General features: G+C 35.9%; 1 protein-coding gene and 1 non-coding gene across 4 annotated transcripts in view; one reads left to right on the top strand and one right to left on the bottom strand.

The window, feature by feature from the left end:
• DDX60 (DExD/H-box helicase 60) overlaps positions 1-24,026 on the top strand; it is a 115,433-nt gene that overhangs the window by 5,493 nt on the left and 85,914 nt on the right. For all 3 annotated transcript variants that reach the window (XM_073017710.1, XM_008000220.3, XM_008000223.3), the window contains exons 2-8: positions 2,288-2,397; positions 2,586-2,655; positions 5,478-5,667; positions 6,930-7,271; positions 11,237-11,353; positions 19,703-19,861; positions 22,037-22,195. In XM_073017710.1, the coding sequence (XP_072873811.1) occupies positions 2,394-2,397; positions 2,586-2,655; positions 5,478-5,667; positions 6,930-7,271; positions 11,237-11,353; positions 19,703-19,861; positions 22,037-22,195 (1,041 nt within the window). In that variant the 5' untranslated portion in view covers positions 2,288-2,393. The remainder of the gene's footprint in view (positions 1-2,287; positions 2,398-2,585; positions 2,656-5,477; positions 5,668-6,929; positions 7,272-11,236; positions 11,354-19,702; positions 19,862-22,036; positions 22,196-24,026) is intronic.
• LOC119624095 (small nucleolar RNA U13) lies at positions 2,865-2,968 on the bottom strand. The gene has a single exon (XR_005240181.2). It is a non-coding gene; the product is annotated as a small nucleolar RNA U13 (small nucleolar RNA).

Genomic DNA, 24,026 nt, shown 5'->3' with positions numbered 1-24,026 from the left:
ACCTCCCTCTCCAATATCATCTCTAATGAGCCACCCTGCCCTATGCCATGTAGAACAACCCATAGGATCTCAAACTTGTCATGTAGTTTCACAACTTTATACATTAAACTGATGCTGATTTTGCTACCTGAAAAGTAAATCTCTGTATCTCTCACTTTCCCCAACATTCTTTCATAAGTCTTCATCATCTTTTCAACCTGCTCTTGAAACCTCAGAACACAGGACCCTGATCCCTTCATTCTGATTTAGGAACTCTCAATTCTCTAATGGCTTCCTGTGCCATTTCTGCTAGAACACAGCAAATTAGATGTAAGTGTGACTTAGTTATCTTTAAACCTAGCCCAGGTTGTACAAGGAGAGAATCATGCTTCATGCATATTTGCATATGTTTCAGCAAGTACAATGTTTGGTAAAGTGTAGATACTCTATAATCTTTGAAATAAGACAGCAACTGGGTGAGTGAGAGACCATACTTATGTTCGTGTCACCATTAAGTGTCCCTAAACATCCCAGCCCACAGTAATTCCATTTTTCTTTAAACTTATTTGTCATTACTTCTAAACTTATAAGTCATATACTTCTTTGCATTGTTATTGTAATATTTAATATCAGCATGTGCATCACCATTATATGTTCCTTAATACCATGGAATAGGAATCTCTCTCTCTATCATCTCTATCTATCTATCTATCTATCTATCTATCTATCTATCTATCTATCTATCAATCATCTATCTCTATATATCTATGTATCTATCATCTATCTATATCTATCATCTATCTCTATATATCTATGTATCTATCATATATCTCTATGTATCTATGTATCTATCATCTATCTCTATGTATCTGTGTATCTATCATCTATCTTTATCTATCATCTATCTCCATGTATCTATGTATCTATCATCTATCTCTATGTATCTATCATCTATCTATATCTATCTATATCAAACTATCTATCTACTATCTATCCATAAATCGTGTATGTATCTACCTATCTATCTGTTTCACAGCCCTAACATATTGGATGGCAAATGTCTCAGTATTTAGTTTCCATGACAGAATGCTCAAGTGCATTTTCATCTACCTCTTTAGTATTTTCTTCTCTATTATCTTCGCAGATTCTTCCTCCTCTCTTGATATATTAAGTATTAGTATCTTCGAATGTGGATTTTTAGTACTGTTCTCCCATGATGCTGTCTCTCCCTGGCCAAGCAAGCTCATCTACACCAATGTCCTCATTTACCATTAATACTCAGATTACTTACCTCTGCAAATCTAGTCCAGACTTTGAATTTGTCCTCTAGACTTGTGTATTTTATTACTTACATACCATGGCTTATGGGAAATCTTGAAAGCAAGTCAAATTCAGGTGGTTCACAAATGTAGCCATAATATTTTCCTGACATGTAGCCTTGTTCTAAAATTCCCAGCCCAGGGAATGGCCTAGTCATCCATCCTGTTACTTGAGCTAGAATCTTGTGTCATCCTTGACAGCCCCCTTTCCTCTCTTCTCCATCCACATCCAATCCGATTCCAAATTATGTCAAACTCATCTCCTAAATGTCCTTCAAGTAGATCCACATCTCTCCATCTTCATTATCTCAGCTACCATCAAACTATATTACATCAAATTATCGTCATTAGTCTCCTGCACAGTAACTTTCTCTCTGCTCTACTAAGAAACTTACTCCCATCCTATTATTTTCTATATTGTAGCTGGACTAATCTTTTCAAAATGCAAAGCCAATCATAATACCACCTGCTTAAAATCCATCAATGGCTAATTTTTGATTCTAGGATGAAAAGAAAATTCTATAACATGACTTCAAAGGCTCTGCATGCCCTCCTATTTCTCTAGTCCTCTCTAGTCTTTTCCTGGATGGTCTCCACTCCAGCCCTACTGACTTCTTTCTGGAATCAGTGTCACCCACAACCCGTCATGCCCCTGAGCTTTTACACATGGTATTCTGATATTTCCTCTGCCAGAAATGCTACTTTTTCTCTCTTTTTGCCTAATTAATTATTGTTTATTTCTTAGAACTCAGCTCAAGCATTATTTCTTTAGGGAAACTTCCTCTGACCTCTTGACTTTGTCCTTTTTGCAATGTTCCATTGTTTCTATGATTATCTGATTAATAATTATCTTTAAGCTCTGTGAGAGCTGTCAGCAATGTTGATTTGTTCATTCTTGTATTCCTTGTGTCTAATATTTTGCTTTACATCTAGTAGTTATTCAATACATATTTGTTGAATAAAGACTCATTATCTTTTCTTTTTTGCAGGACTGCCATTTTCATTAAGAACTACCACTTAGAGGTACCAAAGTAAAGGATATTTGCTAACTTTAATACTTGCCAGTTCAGGTTGGAGGCACAGGCAGCAGCAAGAATGGGTAATTTTCCACTTAAAATATTTATAGATTATAAAACAATGTTACTCTGTAAACTACATAGATCTAATGGAATTAAAATAACCACATTACTGTTTTACTTTCTTGAACAATAACTAAATGATAGCGCCTGTAAAAAGGACCAATTGAAAAATAACCCATTCTCTTTCTCTTTTTTTTTTTAAATTTAGAAAGAAATGTTCTTACAACATTTTCACAGCAAATGTCCAAGTTAATTTTGAATGAAATGCCAAAAGCTGAGTGAGTATTACTACAGTAATAAAGATGGGAAATCATATATCATGTTCCCTGTATGTCTATTTGGCCTTATACTGATGTACAGACAGTTGACCATTGAACAATGTAGGGGTTAAGGGCACTGAACAACTATAGCAGTTGAGAATCCATGTTTAACTTTTAAAAAAATATTGTTAATTAATTTATTTTTATATATTTTTTTTCTAAATTCATGCCAGACAGATAATGAGATAACTTTGTAACAAGGGTTGAGTAGGGCACATCCAACACATACACATGAAAACCCAATCATCACATTTATGAACTGCAAAAGGATTGTGTTTGACTTTTTACTCCTCCAAAACTTAACTGTAATAGCTTTCTCTCTGCTCTACCAAGAAGTTTGCACCCACCCTATCTATTGTCTATCTTGTAGCTGGACTAGGCTTTTCAAAATGCAAAGCCCATCAAAATGCCACCTGCTTAAAATTCATCAATGGCTAATATTTGATTCTAGGATGAAGAGAAAATTCTAAAACATGCCTTCAAAGGCTCTGCCTGCCCTCTTATTTCTCTGGTGTTAGTATAGAAAGTTAAGAAAATCATAAGGAGGCAAAAATGTATTTTTTAAGTGGGAGTGGATCGTAACAATAGTGACATCTTCAATGGTGCCATCCCCCCAGACGTTCACAACGTTCTGTCTGTCAGACTTCTCTTTCATAGCATTGACAATTCTTTCCATAGATTACTGTGTGTAATGAGCCTTGAAGGTTCTTATGACACTCTGATCTGAAGGCTGAATTAAAGACATTTTGTTTGGGGGCGAGTAGACCACTTCAACATCTTTGGTGTTGAACTCATGGAGTTTTAGGTGGCCAAGGACATTGTTCAATATCAAAAGAGCGTTGAATAGCAGTCCCTCGCTGGCAAGGTACTTCCTGATTTCAGGGACAAAGTATCAATTTAACTAATTTGGAAAACGTGTCGCGTTGTCCAGGACTTTTTGTTGTACAACTGAAAGACTGGCAGCTGGTGTTTATCTTTTCCCTTCAAGTCTCAGGAGTTGGCAACTTTACAGATAAAGACAGGCCTGAAGATAAAACCAACTGCCTTTGCACAATACAGTAGAGTTAGCTTATTCCTTCCTGCCCTCAACCCTGATGCTCGCTTTTCTTTTGTACTAATAAATATTCTTTGTGACTTTGGTTTTTTTTTTTTCAGAATAATTTCATTTGCATTAAAAAAACCTATTCAAGCAAATATCCTTTCTCCTCAGTGATTTCCTTCTGTCTCTTAGTTGGCTAAAGCTGCTTTTCTTGTTATCTTGACATTTTTCAAGCCAAACTTCTTTCTAAAATTATCAAACCATACTGTGCTGGTATTAGATTTTCCAGCTTTAGATATTTCGTCTTCCTTTTGCTTTGTTGTATAGTTACTTTGTTTTTTCTTGAATCATATTAGAGTCTATAAATATGCCTTTTTAGACAATCCCACACCCACATAAAAGCTCTATTTTCGATGTGAGATAAAAAGGTCTTTCACAAAAAAATGCAAGATTTTTATGACTGCTGCAACAATGCCTTCACTAATTTCTTAAAAAAAATTTTTTTACAATGGTCCTTACATTAGGTTTATTTGTCTGGAAGTGGTGGTCAACTGTAATTGACCTCCCAAAGTGTCATAGATTGCAAGCATCAATCTATGACACATCAGGCAATTCAGCTTTTTCTTGTAATGTCATAACTTGCTCTGCTTTTTGGGAACACTTCTGGCATCACTAGTGGCACTTCATATGGGTTCCGTGGTTTTATGATATTGCAATAAACATGATGAAAAATACGCAAGAACCTTGAGAGATCACTTTTTACTGTGTTTGGAGAGAAGTTTACTGAAGAAGAACTGCTGACTCACCACAATACAACAAGAAGTGGCCAAAAAGTTATTACAGTAGTACAGTATATACTAGAGTTAATTTTATGCAGTTATGATTTAATAGTGCAGCTTAACATTTATTTACATTTCTCTCAGCTCTGACAGGTGCCATGTATAGTCTATAAGTGTGTGCATAAATTTAGATAATTTTTAACTTTTACAATAGATCTGTGTATATTTTATGTCAGTAAATGCTAAAATAGACTACATATACTTTATGCATTTGTGACATAGCTAACTTAAATTTTTTTTGTATTTGTAGGCTACATGGTTTGTCAGTTTTTTCAAATAGTAACAAATTTTCACAAATTTTTCTCATATATTTATTGAATATGTAGTATACATGTATCAGTGTATATGTATATCAGTATTTATATCAGTGTGTATGTATTAGATATCTATATATAATATATATCTATATATAGTATGGAGTATTATATATAACAGTACATAGAACTATGTACACTACTATATATATGTATATATGATTGTACAACACAGCACTTTCAGAGCTGTATGATAGTGAATGGAAACAGTTTCCTCTTGCTTCATTTGTCAATAGCCATCAGTGAATCCACTTGTAAGGGGCTGAGTTGGATTAAGCAGAAAATATATATAATTTAGGTTTATATGCAGGGTACAAGTACTAGATTCATGGTCCAATCAGGCTGTGCCATATGGCTTTGGATAATTTGCTGTCTCTGAGCCTAAGATGTGGATAATCCTGCCGTCTTCCTGTGAAGGACAGTTGTGAATGTAGATATATTTGAAAAGCCTTAGTGTAGACACTGCCATGAGACAACTCAGCAAATTTAGCTGTTGATGATAATGATAATGAGCTAATAAGAACACTGCCTTTTTGGAACATGATTTAATGTGTCTGTGATTTTTGTTTTAACTGTTTTTCATTTTAGATATTCCAGTTTATTCAATGATTTTGTCGAATCTGAATTTTTTTTGATTGATGGGGATTCGTTACTTATCACAAGTATCTGTGAGATATCATTTAAGCCTGGGCAGAACCTCCATTTCTTCTATCTGGTTGAACGCTATCTTGTGGATCTTATTAGCAAAGGAGGACAATTCACCATAGTTTTCTTCGAGGTAACGTGACAGTTGAGTTCTTTTTTATAATGTGAGAACTAAAACTAAAATTTCCTAAATTATTTTATATATTTTTTCTTATTGCAAAGTCAATTATATCTATAGAAGTTCAGAAAATTGAAAGAAAAGAAGAGAAAACATGACCCACAATCTCAGTATTCAGAAATAACCACATTTGAGATTACATTTTATTTGAATGAAGAGAACTTTATTGTAAGGACACATGGGATCATGAGAGAGGATGAGAAAGCTCCTCAATAGCGGCCCAGTTGAACTCTGGATTCTAGTTCTCCTGCTCTGAGAACAACTTCTGTTTTCAAAACTCAGCAGGCAATTTATAGAAGCCCAGAGGAAAATATATCTGAGTCTAGGGACAGTCATTAATAATGCTTTGTTGGCTAGGCACAGTGGTGCATGCCTGTAATCCCAGCACTTTGGGAGGCTAAGGTGGGAGGATTACTTGAGCCCAGAAGTTCGACACTGCAGTGAGCCATGATCACACCACTGCACTCCAGCCTGGGTGACAGAGTGAGACCCAGTCTCTAACAATAATAATCAATGTTTTATTATGGTTTGTTCTAGGTATTTCCAAAATAAGACTATTTTTGGTTTGCTCTTTTATTATGAATATAATTAATATAGTTTTTAACAATTTCAAATAAAGATATGTATAACCACTACCACCCTTCCTAATCCTGTATCTAAAGGTAAAGAGCTTTGGTATGGGTCTTTTCAGTCATTTTGCAGTCTCAATTGTTACATTTCTGAACATGGCTGAATGCTCGCCAGCCATGTTTTGAATAAAGAGCTAGTTTTCCAATCTAATGTTTACAATCTAGTTGGCTGCCCTAATTTTGTTATGCCGAGACAATCTCTATTGCTTAAGGAGGGTTGCAGTAACCTGGAGCAATCCTCTAGAACACAGTGGTTTACCTCAGCTTCCTGATACAGATGATTTATATCTACTACTTGTTAAATGAAATTAGAGAGGAAAAGAATTAGAAAGCGGGAAGGGTAAGCGTGATAAACTCCGAGTATTAAGTGCCTGCTTAAAGGAGACACATGCATTTAAATCCAAGCTGCGATTTTTTTCAGTAAATATCTGTAAGATGGTAGTCAGAGTTTAAGGGTCTATTCCCCGACCATCAGACAGAACAAAACTGTTGGATTTTATTCCTTCCATGCCTTTAATGATGTATTAGCCAACTAAATGATTAAATGATAATTTTGAAATAAAATGTACTTCACCTCCTCCTCCACAGGATGCCGAGTATGCCTATTTCAACTTCCCTGAACTTCTTTCTTTGAGAACTGCTTTAATTCTTCATCTTCAGAAGAATACCACCATTGATGTTCGAACAACATTTTCGAGATGCTTATCAGAAGAGTGGGGAAGTTTCTTGGAGGAGAGTTACCCATATTTTCTGATAGTTGCAGATGAAGGCCTGAACGATCTACAAACACACCTTTTCAACTTTTTAATCATTCATTCTTGGGCAAGGAAGGTCAATGTTGTACTTTCCTCAGGGCAAGAATCTGATGTTCTTCGCCTTTATGCGTACCTTCTTCCAAGCATGTACAGACACCAGATTTTTTTCCAGAAGGTAATTCATATCCAAAAGACAATTTCTTCTAGAAATTTTCAAAATGTTCTAAGTTACTTGACTCAGTTTTTTCTCCTCCTCCTCTAGAAAATTATCAGAGGTTTAACAGATAGGTATAACAATTAATAATATTAAGTAAATAATAATACAAATACAGTCATTTATCAAACACTTATTGTTATAAAATTGTGCTTGGTATTTCTCATGAATAATTTTTATTTAACCTTAAAACCAATCTTATAAGGTAGGTGTGAGTATTGTCTGTGTTTTACAGATGATGAAATAGATACTAGAATAAGTAATCTGCTCACCAAACACACCAAATGAATAGTAGAACATGGATTTGAAAAGACACAATCTGACTCAAGCCCCTATGTCCTTAACCACCGCATAATATATTGACCTCAAGGTAATGAAGGCCAGAAATGCATGGAATTAGGCCAAAATTATGCCCCTGTTGCTGAGACATATTGACAAATGCCATTAATATGGTAGCCTTTAATAAGAAAACAATGGAGATGGTCAATAAAGAAGGAAAAAAACTGAAATAAGCTTATTTCTTATTATTAAGTAATCAATAGGAGAATTTTCAAAGTTCTTAGAGTTCGAATTCCATGATGTTATTATTTTGATACATTAGTATATTTGACAATTACCATATTGAAATTTTGGAAGTAAATATGCATACAGATGTATTTATAAATTACTATATTTATATATAAAATAATAAATAAAAGCTATAATAATACATAATAGAAATAATTATAATAAATTTATTTACATAATAAATTATAAAAATAATATAGTAACAGTACATTAATAAAATTAGTACATTAAATAATACAGTTATTTATAAATTACTAAATTTATGTATAAACTTATAAATACATCTAGTTTCTGCTTATTTTTCACCACTGATGAATTGTGAATACGAAGGCCATTCTTTAATTCATCAAAATCATTTTTCAGACAATTAACATTTGTCACTGTTTGAGAATTGTGTCATACTCCTCATGTATTTGGAAACATTCACATGGTTGCCATAAAATAAGATAGTTTGTATTGCTTTAATTAGTACAGTCACGCATCACGTGGATACATTCCAAGAAATGCATCATTAGATGATTTCACTGTTGTGTAAACATCATTTGTGTACAGACACAAACCTCGATGGTGTAGCCTCTGACACCTTAGGTTATCTGATATAGCCTACTCTTCCTAGGCTAAACTTGTATAGCATGTTACTGTATTGAATACTCTAGGTAGTTGTAACACAACGATAATTATTGGTGTATCTAAGCATATCTAAACATAGAAAAGGTACATTCAAAAATGGTATAAAAGATTAAACATGATACACTTGTATAGGGTACTTACCATGAATGGAGCTTGCAGGACCAGAAGTTGCCCTGGGTGAGTCAGTGAGTGAGTGGTAAGTGAATGTGTAGGCTTAGGATATTACTGTACACCACTGTAGATTTTATTAATATATACAGTATTCACTTTGGCTACATTAAATTTATTTTAAAAATACCTTTTAATTTAACACATTAACATTAGCTTACTGTAATTTTTTATTTTGTGAATTTTAATTTTTAAAAATTTTTTGACAGCTGTACAAACACATTATACAACTGTACAAAAATATTTTCCTTCTTTATTTTTCTTGAGATAGAATCTACTCTGTCACTCAGGCTGGAGTGCAGTGATGTGATCACAGGTCACTGCAGCTTCCATTTCTCAGGCTCAAGTGATCCTGCTGCCTCAGCCAATAGAGTAGCTAGGATTACAGGTGCACACCACCATGCCTAGCTAATTTTTGTATTTTTTGTAGAGACAAGGTTTTGCCATGTTGCCCAGGCTGGTCTGAAGCTCTGGGGCTCAACCAATTCGTCTACGTCAGCCTCCCAAAATGCTGAGATTACAAGTGTGAACCACTGTGCCTGGACTTTCTTTCTTTATATCATTATTCTATCAGCTTTTTTTCTATTAAAATATATACTTTTTACTTTTTAAACTTTTTTCTTAGAAGAAAAAAAGATGCAAACACACACATTAGCCTAGGCCTACACAGGGTCAGGATCATCAACAGCAACTGTCTTCTACCTCCAGATCTTGTCCCACTGGAAAGTCTTCAGGGGCAATAGCACACATGGAGCTGTCATCTTCTATGATAACATGCCTTCTTCTGGAATACCTCCTTAAGGGCCTCCTGAGGCTGTTTGGCAGCTGTTTTTGAAATATAAATGAAAAGAGTATACTCTAAAATAATAATAAAAAAATTAGTATAGTACAGTAAATCATAAATCAGTAGCAGTCATTTTTGTTATTATCAAGTATTATATACTGTATATAATTGTATATGCTGTACTTTTTTTGTTATTTTTTTTTGGAGACAGAGCCTTGCTCTGTCACGGAGGCTGGAGTGCTGTGGCACGATCTTGGCTCACCACAGCCTCTACCTCCCGAGTTCAAGCAATTCTCCTGCCTCAGCCTCCCAAGTAGCTGAGACTACAGGCACGCACCACCATGCTGGGCCAATTTTTGTATTTTTAGTAGAGATGAGGTTTCACTATGTTGGCCAGGCTGATCTCAAATTCCTGACCTCATGATCCGCCCGCCTTGGCCTTCCAAAGTACTGGGATTACAGATGTGAGCCACTGCACCCAGCCTGTGCTGTACTTTTATATGCCTGTCAGCACACTAAGTGTGTTTACACCAGCTTCACGAACACTTGAGTAGTGCATTGCGCTGTGGCGTTATGATGGCTATGACATCACTAGGCAGTAGAAATTTTTCAGCTCCATTATAATCTTATGGGATCACCGACATATAAGTGGTCTATGGCTGAAGGAAGCGTTGTTATGTGGCTCATGACTATTATTAAACTATTTTCAACTCTGGTTGCCTACTCTGAGCAGGAATAGCCCTGGGATTCATTTTTATATTGGGAGGAAGTACTGTTATTAATAATCTCATTTTACTCTGTTAGAGCAATTTCGAAATCTGAGTTTTAAGAGTACCTACACATATCCTGTCTAATCTTTCCTTAAGAATAATTTTTTTGTTTGTTTGTTTTTTGAGACAGAGTCTCTCTCTGTCACTCAGGCTGGAGTGCCGTGGTGCGATCTCAGCTCACTGCAAGCTCCGTCTTCCGGGTTCACGCCATTCTCCTGCCTCAGCCTCCTGAGTAGCTGGGACTACAGGCCCCCGCCACCACACCCAGCTAATATTTCACATTTTTAGTAGAGATGGGGTTTCACCATGTTAGCCAAGGTGGTCTCAATCTCCTGACCTCGTGATCCACCTGCCTCGGCCTCCCAAAGTGCTGGGATTACAGGCATGAGCCACTGCGCCTGGCCGAATAATTTTTTTAATGAAGAATTTAATTTTTGTTAAAGTAATCTATTTCTAATTTGTTGAATATTCACCTTAAAGAAGTTATGTTATTAGTCAATTTGAGGATTATTTGAAATATGACTAAAAATACAATGTATATTGAAAATGGCTGCTGCTGGGTGATAGGTACCTGAAAGGGGGTTATACTGTCTTTTATTCATGTGTATGTTTGAAATTTGTTAAAATATATGGCATTAAATGGGGATGATGGTGTTTTGGAGGGTGCTGGAAGTGTTCTAAAATTAGATTGTGATATTGGTTCCAAAGTTGATAAATTTACTAACAGCTATTGAATTGTAACAAAATGAATGAATTTTATGTTATGTTAATTATACTTTTATGAAGCTGTTAAAAAACAAAATATACTATATTCCTAGGCAAAAATTAACTTTCAAAGACACAATAGTGATGTTCAATGGGGTTTAAACTTACAATTACATTGGCATATTTTTTCCTTAGAAATATATTGTAACATAATTATATCTAAAATATGTAATTTTCTGTAGTTGGAAAATAACTACTTATTTTATTTATAACAATTTTTCTGATTTTTCTTTATTTTACAGAATAAACGGAACTTTAAAGATGCTTACGTAGCCCTGCTTAACCAGTTGAAAAGATTTAAGCTTTCAGCATTAGCACCTCTTTTTGGAAGTTTAAAATGGAATAATATTATGGAAGAGGTAACAAAACGTTTTAAAAAGCTTTGTATTTGAACTAAGTTTTTAGTTATAGAAAGGTTGCAAAAAATCATACAGAGTTCTCATATACTTCTCATCCAGCTTCTCCTAATGTTAACATCTTAAATATGGGACATTTATGAAAACCATGAAATTAACATTGCGTTAATCCTGTTAACTAAATTTTAGAACTTATTCCAATTCCACTGACTTTTCCACTGGCATCCTTTTGCTATTTCAGGATCAGTCCAGGATACCACATCCATTCGGTTGTCAGTCACACTTTTGAGTGTCCTCCAGTCTGTAATAGTTTCTCAGTATTTTCTTGTCTTTCATGACCTTGAAGGTTTTGAAGACTACCAATCAGTTATTTTCTGAATGTCCTTCAGTTTGGACTTCTTTGATGTTTTCTCCTGATTGGAATGAGGTTATATATCTTTGGCTAGAATGTCACTGAATTAATCTTGCTTGGGTCTTCAGTGCATCGTAAGAATATGTCTGAGCATTGGTTAAGTTGGTGCCTGACAGTTTTCTCTACTGTGAGGTTACTGTCTTCCCTTTGTAGTTAATAAATCTTTAAGGACATGCTTTGTGACTATGCAGACCCTGTTTCTTCTCAAACTTTAGTTGATTCACTTTAATGTCCATAGCAGATCTTGTCTGCAACAATGATTATTGATGATTTTACCAAATGGTGATTTTTTTATTTCACTCTTTCCTTGGAATTCCACTGTAAGGGACAGCTGTCCTAGTGCTGCCATTTATTTGTTTATGTCAGTATGGATAAATATATTTATTTTATATTACAGGTTAGAATCCAACATTGTAATTGTTTTGGAGCTCAACATGTTCCAGGTTTGAACATTAGAAGCACCTTTAGGTTGGCACATGTGTTCTTTTACAAGCTTTCATCTTTCTGTACTTTCTAACTTTCTGAAATCACAAGATGGTTGGGTCTCATCTTGTATTTTCCCTGCCCCACCCCTGAAATTAACTACTTTGCCAAGGAAGAAGGCATTTAGAAGTTCAGATCTGAAAACTTTGTTGGTGAATTGCTACTGGAGTGTCATTGCTACTAGGACTTTTCAGCAAATGGAACTAGGATTCAAATTCATAATGGTTTATTTTACCCCTCCTCTTTCTTTATTTTTAATTTCTTTCTTCAATCAGGAGAAATCCAGCTTTCGTTATCTACAATATATTCACTTATTTGTTCAGTTCTAATATACACATGAAGTTATTTTATTTTATTGATTTTGATTTTTATAGATTCAGGGAATACATGTGCAGGTTTGTTACATGAATATCTTGCATAATGTTGAAGTGTGGTTTTCTAGTGTACCCATCACCCAGTGTTGTCCTCAGCAGGTAACTCTTCAGCCGTCACTCCCCTCTGACCCACCCCTTTTTGGAGCCCCCATGTCTATTATTTCCCTCTGTATAGTAATTTTGTAACTGCTAACCATACCCTGTGAGAAAAAGTCAATGATATTATAATGTTTATGTGTAGTTCTCTTTTAATTGTAGCCATAGAATATGTTAATACACTGTTTCTGAAGTTATTCAGGTTAGTGACTTTTTCATCTACCTCCTTTGGTGTGGTTATGTTATCCTTTCTTACTTAATACAGTTACATTCATTGGTTAGTGTTTGTATTTCATCTTGGGTCCCTCCCACCTATTTCCTGGTTGTTTTTAATTATGTTCATTTTGAAAGGTATGTGAAAGGTATAGGAAACATTACCACCACCATACACACACACACACACACACATATTCTGGTGTTAAACACATAGATCGTAGCACATATATATATATATATATATATATTTTTTTTTTTTTTTTTTTTGAGACGGAGTCTTGCTTTGTCCCCCAGGCTAGAGCGCAGTGGCGTGATCTCAGCTCATTGCAACATCCACCTCCCAGGTTCAAGCAATTCTCCTGCCTCAGCCGCCCACATAGCTGGGACTACAGGTGCCCGCCACCGTACCCGGCCTGTTTTTGTATTTTTAGTAGAGATGGGGTTTCACCTTGTTGGCCAGGCTGGTCTTGAACTAATGACCTCGTGATCTGCCCACCTTGGCCTCCCAAAGTGCGTGAGCCACCGCGCCCAGCCATAGCTTCTATTTTCTTGAGTGTTTTTATCATAAATGCATGAATGTTTATTAAAAGTATGGATATAATTGTATGATTTTTCCTCCTCAGTTTTATTAGTATTGTATAGGGTATTAATGATTTTCCCAGTATTGAAGCCTCTCTGTATTACTGGAATAAATCCAACTTAGTCATGGTGTATTGCTTCTTAATATGGTGTTGGATGCTGTTTACTAATATTTTGTTTAGAATTTTTGCATCAGTATGCATGAATGATATTTCTGTAAGTTTGTTTCTTTGAATTGCCTTTATCTGGTTAGATGTCAGTGTGATATGTTCTTCATAAAAAAGATTAGAATGTCTTCTCTTCTTTTACAATATTGTGAAATAGTGTATAGATCATTGGGATTATCTAGTCTTTGAAGATCTGATAGAAATCATCTGTGAAGCTATATGGTCCTGGTGCTTTTTTGTGAGGTAGTTTATTAATTTCCTGTATTTCTTCCATGGCAATTGACTTCTTTGGGCTTGTTAACTCTAATGGGGTCACATTTAGTAATTTATTCTTCTGTCAAAATTATCGATTTCACTTAAGTTTTCAAGTGTATTTGCATTGAACTTTGTGAAGTAGGCTTTTGTGATTTATCTTCTGTTTCAATAATTACTTTCCCTTTTAATTTTTATTTTGTGTTTTTGTGAGTTCTCTTGTTTTTTTTTCTGATCAAGTTAGCTAGTGGTTTGTCTGTTTTTAAGTTATTTAAAACCAAGAATTTTGATTTATTAATGAGATCTATTGATTTTTTAGTTTATTATGTGCTTGCTTTCATCTTTTACTTTTTTTGTTTTTTATGTTGCTGTTTCTTTTTAGATTTTTTGGGGGGCTGGGAACTTACTCATTTTAAAAATTTGTTTATTTTTATTGTTAAACATATTTAGTGAAATAAACTTTCCTCTGAATCACTGCTTTAAATATATCCCATAGATTATGCTATAAATTGTTTTTATCATTAAAAAAAATTCTGTAATTTCAGTTTGTATTTCCTTTCACTCAAGTTTGACTGAATAGAAATGTTTTTAAGTTCCAGATTAAAGCATGTTTGTGATTTTTTTTTCTTTCTTTTTTTTTTTTTTTTTTTTTTTTTTTTTTTTTTTTTTGAGACAGTCTCGCTCTGTCACCAGGACAGAGTGCAGTGGCACAATCTCGGTTCACTGCAGCCTCCGCCTCCTAGGTTCAAGTGATTCTCCTGCCTCAGCCTCCCGCGTAGCTGGGACTACAGGCTCGTATCACCACGCCCAGCTAATTTTTGTATTTTTAGTAGAGACAGGATTTCACCAAGCTGGCCAGGATGGTCTCAATCTCTTGACCTCGTGATGTGCCCACCTTGGCCTCCCAAAGTGCTGGGATTACAGGCATGAGCCACCGCATCCGGCTACATTCATAATTTTTAAAATTTCTTGTTTTTCCCACTGCCTTTATTGTATTAGGAAGATGTTAACATATAATTAATTTTTATGGATGTGCTGGGGACATTTAAGACAAATGAAGATTCCCTATCACCACAATGTAGTTTGATTTATAAGGTTTACTCTGTTCATTATGGTGGTTTAAGTCTTTTATCCCTTATTTTTTTTTTTGTCCAACTGTCTCTCTTGTGTATTAAAATTTGTTATTATAGGTGAGTTTCTCTATAGAGTTTATCTTTTGTCATTTTTTTTTCACAAAGTTGGTTGCTATGCTATATGTTGGATAATTTTTCATAAGGGATATCTTTTCATTATAGATTATGGCTTTTAGAATAAGACTGCTTTTCTTTTTCACATGTAATGCTTTTGAGTTTGAATTCTACTTAGCCCAATATAAAGATACTAACCTCTGCTCTCTTTTTGTTTCCATTTACCGGGTAGAATTATGTCCATTCCTTTATTTTTAGTCTTTCTGAATCACTTTGTTTTAGTTGTGTGTCTTATATATGGAATGCGGTCCAAGTTGAAATTATTTTTTTCTTTTATAGGTAAGTCTTACATTTACTGATATGACTGATACGTTTGGTCTTGATTCTATAATATGTTATAGGCATTTATATTCCAGTGTGTTTGTTAAGTTTCTTTAATTATGAGATGTGTATTCTTTGTTATTTCTTTTAAACAATTTTAAACTTTGGTCTGTTTTACATGTTTCGTTATGGTAATTACCTTTGGGCTGTACCATTTTTATAAAAAGAATAATCTCAATTCTCTGTTTCCTTATTTTACCTTTCACTATGTGGTTTCTGAGGTTTTAGTTTTTCTCAGTATCCTCTAGCACTCATTTATTGTGTATAGTGGGTTTTCTTGGATTATTATTTTAAAAATATTAATTTTATTATTATCAAATTATCATTATTACTATCATTTTATTATTTATTATTTTTCATTGAGACAGAGTCTTGCTCTGTTGCCCAAGCTACAGTGCAGTGACGTAATCTTAGCAACCTCCCTGCCTCCCTGATTCAAGCGATTCTTCCACCTCAGCCTCCCGAGTAGCTGGAACTACAGGCCTGCGCCACCACACCTGTCTAATTTTTGTTAGAAGTGAGTTTTTGTCATGTTGCCCAGGCTGGTCTCGGGCTCCTGGCTCCAGCCTCCCAGAGTGCTGGGATTATAGCCACCGTGCCTGGCCCAGTTTTGTTGTTGAAAAGATGTGTAATGATAAAAATATTTTTCTGTCTTTCATTTCCCCTATTATTTTTCTGACCTTTTTTGGTTTTTATTTTATGTCATTTGGTTGTTTTCCTACCTTTCTTCATTAAATTTTATTGAGTTTATTCTCCTTTGGGCATCTTGTAACTTATTCTTTATTTCTGGATAACTTTGCATTTTTCTAAGATTATTTTGCTGAATTAATTATTTATTGTCTTTCTTTCTTTCTGTCTGTCTGTCTGTCTGTCTTTCTTTCCAATGCTGTTTTTGTTTATCAGTTGCTGAACAAAGATCATTTTTTGGCTGGGCGCAGTGGCTCATGCCTGTAATCCCAGCACTTTGGGAGGCTGAGGCAGGTGGATCACAAGGTCAAGAGATCGAGACCATTCTCGCCAACATGGTGAAACCCCGTCTCTACTAAAAATACAAGAATTAGCTGGGCATGGTGGTGCACACCTGTAGTCCCAGCTACTCGGGAGGCTGAGGCAGGAGAATCGCTTGAAACTGGGAGGTGGAGGTTGCAGTGAGCTGAGATTGCTGAACCCAGGAGGTGGAGGTTCCAGTGGGCCCAGATTACGCCAATGCACTGCAGCCTGGCAACAGAGTGTGACTCTGTCTCAAAAAAAAAAAAAAAAAAAGATCATTTTTTGTATGATCTCATGCTTGTTTGAGTATATCCATATTTAGAATGTAGACTTAGAGATTTCTTCTGCTTTATGGTTGCTGTTTTTATTATTACTTTCAGAGGTAATGATGAGATTTTTTCACACAATTTGTGTGAATTTTTTCCTGCTATTATTTTTTGCAATAACTCTCTATGTACTTTCCTTTTGTTTTAATGATATTGAGGTTTGTTACAAGATACTTCAATTTAATCCAATCCAATTAATTTAATTTAATATAATTTAATTTAATGTTATCTTTTTCTGCTAGCTTGTCAGAGTCCAGGCATGTTAGTGGGGTTTTTGTTAGTTTGTTCGTTTATTTGTTTTGGTAGTGGGCGAGTGGTTTTGAATCTTCAGATTATCTGCTTTTCTTCTGACTTGCAGAACCCTCAAATTCTTCTTTGTTTTCTTTTACCCTTTCGCCACTTAGTTGCCGAAGGATACTTCTTCCTTTTTTTAAAGCTTCCTTTTCTTTCCCAAAGCTGCTTTCAGAAAATTGTCCCCTTAGGTAGTTCCTATCTTTCAAATAGTCTCCATTCTTTTTAAAAATTTTAAATTAAAAAAAATTTTTTTGATTGACATATCGTAACTATTTATGAAGTACAATGTTTTGTTTTGATATATGTATACAATATGACATGATTACATGGAGCTAATTAACATATCCATCACCTTGCTTACCTATCATTTCTCATTGTAAGACATTTGAAATTTATGCACTTATTTTGAGATATATGACATTATTATTGGTTGTAGTCATCCTGCTGTATAATAGATCTCAAATCCCATTCCTCTTTTTTATCTGAAAGTTTGTACCCTTGGATCAGCAAGTCTCCATTTCTCCCCTCACCCCCTGAAGAGAAGAGTTTCTCTTCTCTATCTCTATGAGTTCAACTTTGTTAGATTCTACATGTAAGTGAGATCATTTGGTATTTGGCTCTTTGTCTTGGCTTATTTCACCTAGCATAATTCATGTTGTTTCATTCATGTTGTTGAAAATGGCAGGATTTCTCCCCATTTTAAATGTTCAATAGTATTCCATTGTGTATATATACTTCGTTTTCACTGTCCGTTCATCTGTTGATAAACACTTAGGTTAATCCATGTCTTGATTTTGTGAACAATGTGTCAATGAACATGGGAGTGCAGATATCCCTTCAACATACTGTTACAAGAAAAACTTCAGCTGAATTAAATTTAAAGGAGTTTAATTGAGCAATGAACGATTCACATATCAGGCAGCCCCAGAATCACAGCAGATTCAGAGAGACTCCAGGGTGCCTCGTGGTCAGAAGAAACTTATAGACAAAAAATATAAAGTGACATACAGGAATTGGAAGTGAGGTACAGAACAGCTGGATTGGTTACAGCTCTGCATTTGCCTTATTTCAACACAATTTGAATGCTCAGCACTGTATGAGTGGTTGAAGTATGGCTGCTTGGATCGGCCAAGACAGTGATTGTTACAGGAACGTACTCCTAAACTAGGTTCTCAATCTTGTCTACCTATTAAGTTACATTGCAATTTATCCACAAGGATTCAAATATGAAGTATGAAGTCCTTCTCAAGCCATACTTAGTTTGCTTTAACCATACTAATTTCAGTTCCTTTGGATACGTACTCAGACATGGGATTACTGGGTCGTATGGTAGTTCTAATTTTAGTTTTTTGAGGAAGTTTCATACCGTTTTCCATAATGGCTATATTGATTTACATTCCTACCAGCAATGTATTAGAGTTCTTTTTTCTCTGCTTCCTCTCTGACACTTGTTATCTCGCATCTTTTTGATTAAAGCCCTTCTGACAGATGTGAGGTGATATCTCATTGTAGTTGTAATTTGCACTTGCCTCATGATTGGAATAATTAGTAGCACTGAGCGTATCTTTCATGTACCTATTGGCCATTTGGTTTTTTGTTTGTTTGTGTGTTTTTAGTAATGTCTGTCCAGGTCCTTTGTCTATTTTTAAATTGGATCATTTGTTTTCTTACTATTGAGTTTGAGTGGTTTCTATACTTTAGATCTTAACTCCTCATTAAATGTATGGTTTGGCTGGGTACAGTGGCTCATACCTGTAATCCCAGCACTTTGGGAGGCCTAGGTGGGTGGATCATTTGAGGTGAGGAGTTTGAGACCAGCTAGGCTGACATGGTGAAACCCCGTCTATACTGAAAATACAAACATTAGCTGGGTGGTAGCGGCACGTGCCTGTAATCCTAGCTACTTGGGAGGCTGAGGCAGGAGAATCGCTTGAGCCTGGGAGGCAGAGATTGCAGTGAGCTGAGATCGGGCCACTACACTCCAGTCTGGGTGATAGAGTGAGACCCCGTCTCTAAATAAATAAATAAATAAATAAATAAATAAATAAATAAATGTATGGTTTGCAAAATCTGTGGACTGCCTCTGTTTCATTTGTTGTGCAGAAGATGTTTATTTTGATACTATCCCATTTGGCTATTTTTGCTTTTGTTGCCTGTGCTTTTGTGGCCGTATCCAAAATATCATTGCCCAGATCAATGTTGTGGAGCTTTCCTCGTATGCTTTCTTCTAGTAGTTTTATGCTTTCAAGTCTTGTATTTAAGTCTTTAATCCATTTTGAGATGCTTTTTGTATATGGTATGAGGATCTAATTTCATTGTTTCTCTCATTATACAGTGAGCTCTTTTATTCTATGTACACAGGTTTCCTTTCATCTCAGAAAAATTTTATCATTTCTTTTTTTTTAACTTTATTTTAAGTTCAGGGGTACCTGTATAGGATTTTTGTGGAGATAAACTTGGGTCATGGGGGTTTGTTGTACAGATTATTTTGTCACACATGTGTTAAGCCTAGTAGTACCCACTAGTAAGATCACTTACGAATAAAAATATTTTTCTAAATAGCATGACACGTTACAAGATTTTTTTCTTTGACAGGCACACAAGACTGTATCTATGCTTACACAAGTCTGGCCGGAAGGATCTGACATTCGGCGTGTCTTTTGTGTTACTTCATGCTCATTATCCTTGAGAATGTACCATCGCTTTTTAGGAAACAGAGAGCCCTCCTCTGGTCAGGAAACTGAGATCCAACAGGTGTGGTTGTTATAACTTTACTGAGAAATACTATTTCTCTCCACTTTTGAAATTTTGTTGATTTGTATCTTTCATTTCCTCTATTTGGTACTTCATGTTTTTCTCTTATTTATATAAACTTCAAAAAATAAAACTGAAACTTGTGTCTATCAGGAAACACTTATTGTGCCATTAAATGATTTAATGTTTTACTATGTGGATGTTTCACTTAGTATATACTTAGTCTAAATCATCCAAAAGAAAACGAAACAAGACAGGGTATTAGCACTTGGCGGAGGCGTAATATGCTACTGTGTTTTGGGCTTTTTGTATGCATTGTGCCATTAATCCTCACAACAGCATTGCGAGAAAGGCATTAGTACGCCCATTCCACCTACGAGAACACTGAAGTTCAAATAGTCCAGGTAACGTTTTTCAAACCAAAGGTACTAAAAAGCAATGTGGATTGAACTCAGGTCCATCTTGTGCAGGATCTACAGAATCAAACTGCCTTTTTTTTTTTTTTTTTTTTTTTTTTTTTTTTGAGACTGAGTCTCGCTCTGTCGCCTAGGCTGGAGTGCAGTGGCTCGATCTCGGCTCACTGCAAGCTCTGCCTCCCGGGTTCACGCCATTCTCCTGCCTCAGCCTCCCGAGTAGCTGGAACTTACAGGCGCCCACCACCACGCCCGGCTAATTTTTTTGTATTTTTAGTAGAGATGGGGTTTCACCGTGTTAGCCAGGATGGTCTCGATCTCCTGACCTTGTGATCCACCCACCTTGACCTCCCAGAGTGCTGGGATTACAGGTGTGAGCCACTGTGCCCGGCCCCAAACTGTCTTTTAAAAGAACATTCCTACTGTAGTGTCTTAGCATCATCCTAGCTGGAGAGATACTAAAGTTTTCAACTTTCTTTATGGCCAATAGGGTCCATTAAGAATCTGTTGGCCAGTCTGGATTCTTTCCCTCAATATACAGTTGTCTCTACGTATATGTGCTTATGGACGTGCATGTTTACACATACACATACACACACACTCAGACGCATGTGTATACATACTATTCTGTATACAATCCACCTGCTGTGGGCTTCTTGGCTAAAGATTTATATTAAAGAGAAATGAAGTTTCTGAACATTTCAGAAATGTTCAGGGCTCATTATCTTTTACTTAGCATCCTTATAATTGTTTTTCCAATTATCAGACTGAATATATTTTTAGTGAAACATTTTTTCATAACTAGACATAGTATTTTAAATCACACTCACAAAGATGATACTAAGTCAAATCTGCCTCTCTGGAATTTCTAATGATTAGACTCTATTTGGCCTTCTGGAGGTGCCCTGATGAAATCTTACACTTGCTTTGTTGACAGCCCTGCAAATGTTTGAAGATAGCTATGACGTTCTTGTCCCATGATGTCAGATGTGTCCACTTCTTTACCTGTGTTCTCGCAGGGCAGATTTTTCAGATATATTACCATCCTGGTGTCCTCGCCCTGGTCATTTTCAATATTACATTTAAAATATGATGCCTTGGATGGAATAGAGCATTTAATGTGTGACTCCATCAAGGTAGAGGCCTGTGAAAATACAACTTCATTAGTTGCTCGATCAGCTCACGTAGAGTTCGGCTTAACTAAAAATCCGGAAAAATGTTTTATTTTAACTGCTATTCAGCTGGCAGCTTCCTGTTCCCCTTACCTCACATCTGTATAAATGCAGTAGAGTTTATGTTGTAAAGAAAAGGAAAGTTAAAAAATGTAGAATGAAAAATGTAATGATTCAGCTGTGCACAGTGGCTCACACCAGTGATCCTAGCACTTTGGGAGGCCCAGGCGGGTAGGTTACCTGAGGTCAGGAGTTCGAGACCAGCCTGGCCATGGTGAAACCCCGCCTTTACTAAAAATACAAAAAGTGGCTGGGCGTGGTGGCAGGTACCTGTAATCCCAGCTACTCGGGAGGCTGAGGCAGGAGAATCACTTGAACCTGGAGTCGGAGGTTGCCATAAGCTGAGATTGAGCCACTTCACTCCAGCCTGGGTGAAAAAGCAAAACTCTGTCAAAAAAAAAAAAAAAAAAAAAAGGAATAATTCATGATTTCTGCACAGCAAGGTGGCTGCCAGCTTCTGTGGTCCTACATGCTTATTATGCAGTGTCACATCCTGCTGTTCTCTGGCTTACCTTCTTTATTTTATTCAGGTGAACAGTAACTGCTTAACCCTGCAGGAGATGGAAGATTTGTGTAAACTGCACTGTCTCACTGTGGTTTTTCTACTCCATCTGCCTCTTTCTCAAAGAGCTTGTGCTAGAGTCGTCACTTCCCATTGGGCTAAGGACATGAAGCCTTTATTACAAATGGTAAATGTATTCCTTATTAGTTTGCTATTTTTGTGTTTTGAATGTTTGGTAGGTAAAAACTGCGGTAACTTCCAAAATTCCCTTTTTTGGGACTACTGTTAGCCCCCTGAGGGCTATGAAAGTTTAATTGGCTACATCAATCACTTTCCAGGAGAACTAACAAATAGCATAATATAGATCTAACCTAAGGAAGAAGCCTCTCTGTTTTTCCTTCATTAAATCTCTGCCAAGATCAGATTTTTGTGTTATCAACCATAGTTGATGGTTGGTGATCACGGTGGTTTAAGAGGAACTGAAGAAATCAATGTAGTAGTTTATTACTTTCAACTGTTATAGAGAATATTTAGAGACAATTTGGAAACTTTAGGAAACTAGAAGCAAAAACAGAAGAAAAACTTCCCTGGAGGACCACCACTTTAATCAATGCGGATAACTGTTAACATTTTGGTTTATTCTTTTTATTTTAAATGCATATATTTTTCTGATGTTTTATTGTTTCTTATATTGGAGCTCTCTATATATACCTATATATTTTTTTCCTTCATGTTTTTCTATTTTCTTTCACAATATTAGGATCATTTTTTAATGGCTACTAGTTATCCTTTAGCACCATGGTTTACTTACCCATTTCTCTATTATGGAATATTTAGAAGACTTTGATGGTTATATTATAGATGCTGTTATTCTCTTTGTATATAAGCCTTTTTCTTTAATTTGGGGTTATTGATTTTGGCTTGAGAGCTAGAAATGGGATTAAAGGAACAATTGGCACGAACTTTTTTTAAGGATCATGATACATATACTGAAAATGTTCAACGAAAGTGTTTTATGACCAATTAAGTAGGAAGCCAGTCCACAAACATTTAGTGCATTGTGCTAATCACTGGGATAGAGTGAGAAAAATAAAAACATATTTACCCTTCCCACTCCAACCCCTTCATACAGCTACATTTTCCAGAGAAGACAGATACTAAATTTTAAAAGTAATTATAAGGACAGAACCTTAGAATGTTTTATAATCTGATAATAACAAGATCCAATGTAGTCTGAAAACAATGGTTCTTCTTAAGAAAGAAAGAGAGGCGGGGCACAGTGGCTCACGCCTGTAATCCCAACACTTTGGGAGGCTGAGGTGGGTGGATCACAAGGTCAGGAGATTGAGACCATCCTGGCTAACATGGTGAAACCCCATCTCTACTAAAAATATACAAAAAAAAAGTTAGCCAGGCATGGTGGCGGGCACCTGTAGTCCCAGTTACTCAGGAGGCTGAGGCAGGAGAATGGCGTGTACCCGGGAGGCGGAGGTTGCAGTGAGCGGAGATTGCACCACTGCACTCCAGTCTGGGAGACAGAGTGAGACTCCGTCTCCAAAAAAAAGAAAGAAAAAGAAAAAAAAAAGAAATGAAGGGAAATGAAGTGACCCAAGTCCTGGAGGAAGAGAAGGAGTTAGCAGGATGGAGAGAAGATGAAACTGGATTCTAGGGCATGAAGCAGCATGTGTAATTATCCTGAGGATGGCATAACCGAGGAACTGAGATACATCTATCATAGCAGGGGTAGGAAAAATATGGGAAAGTGATGAAGCTGAAGAGGCAGGTAAGAGACAAGTCACATAGGATTCTGTAGGCCCTGTTAAGAAAATGGAGATGTAACTTGATAGAAGCACAATGAGGATCCACTGGATGGTTTCAAATAGATGAGTGGCACTTGCATTTGCAAAAACTTTCCCTGGCTTACAATGCAGAGAGTGCATTGGAGAGGCAAAACTGGGGATCTGGGGAAATTAGGTGGCTATTACCTCAGTCATGTAAGTGTAGATGGTGTTAGGGAC

The sequence above is a fragment of the Chlorocebus sabaeus genome, chromosome 7 (genome assembly GCF_047675955.1).
Source record: "Chlorocebus sabaeus isolate Y175 chromosome 7, mChlSab1.0.hap1, whole genome shotgun sequence".
NCBI lineage: Eukaryota > Metazoa > Chordata > Mammalia > Primates > Cercopithecidae > Chlorocebus > Chlorocebus sabaeus.
Note: the sequence above shows the minus strand (reverse complement) of the source record. Positions and strands in the feature narration are given on the sequence as shown.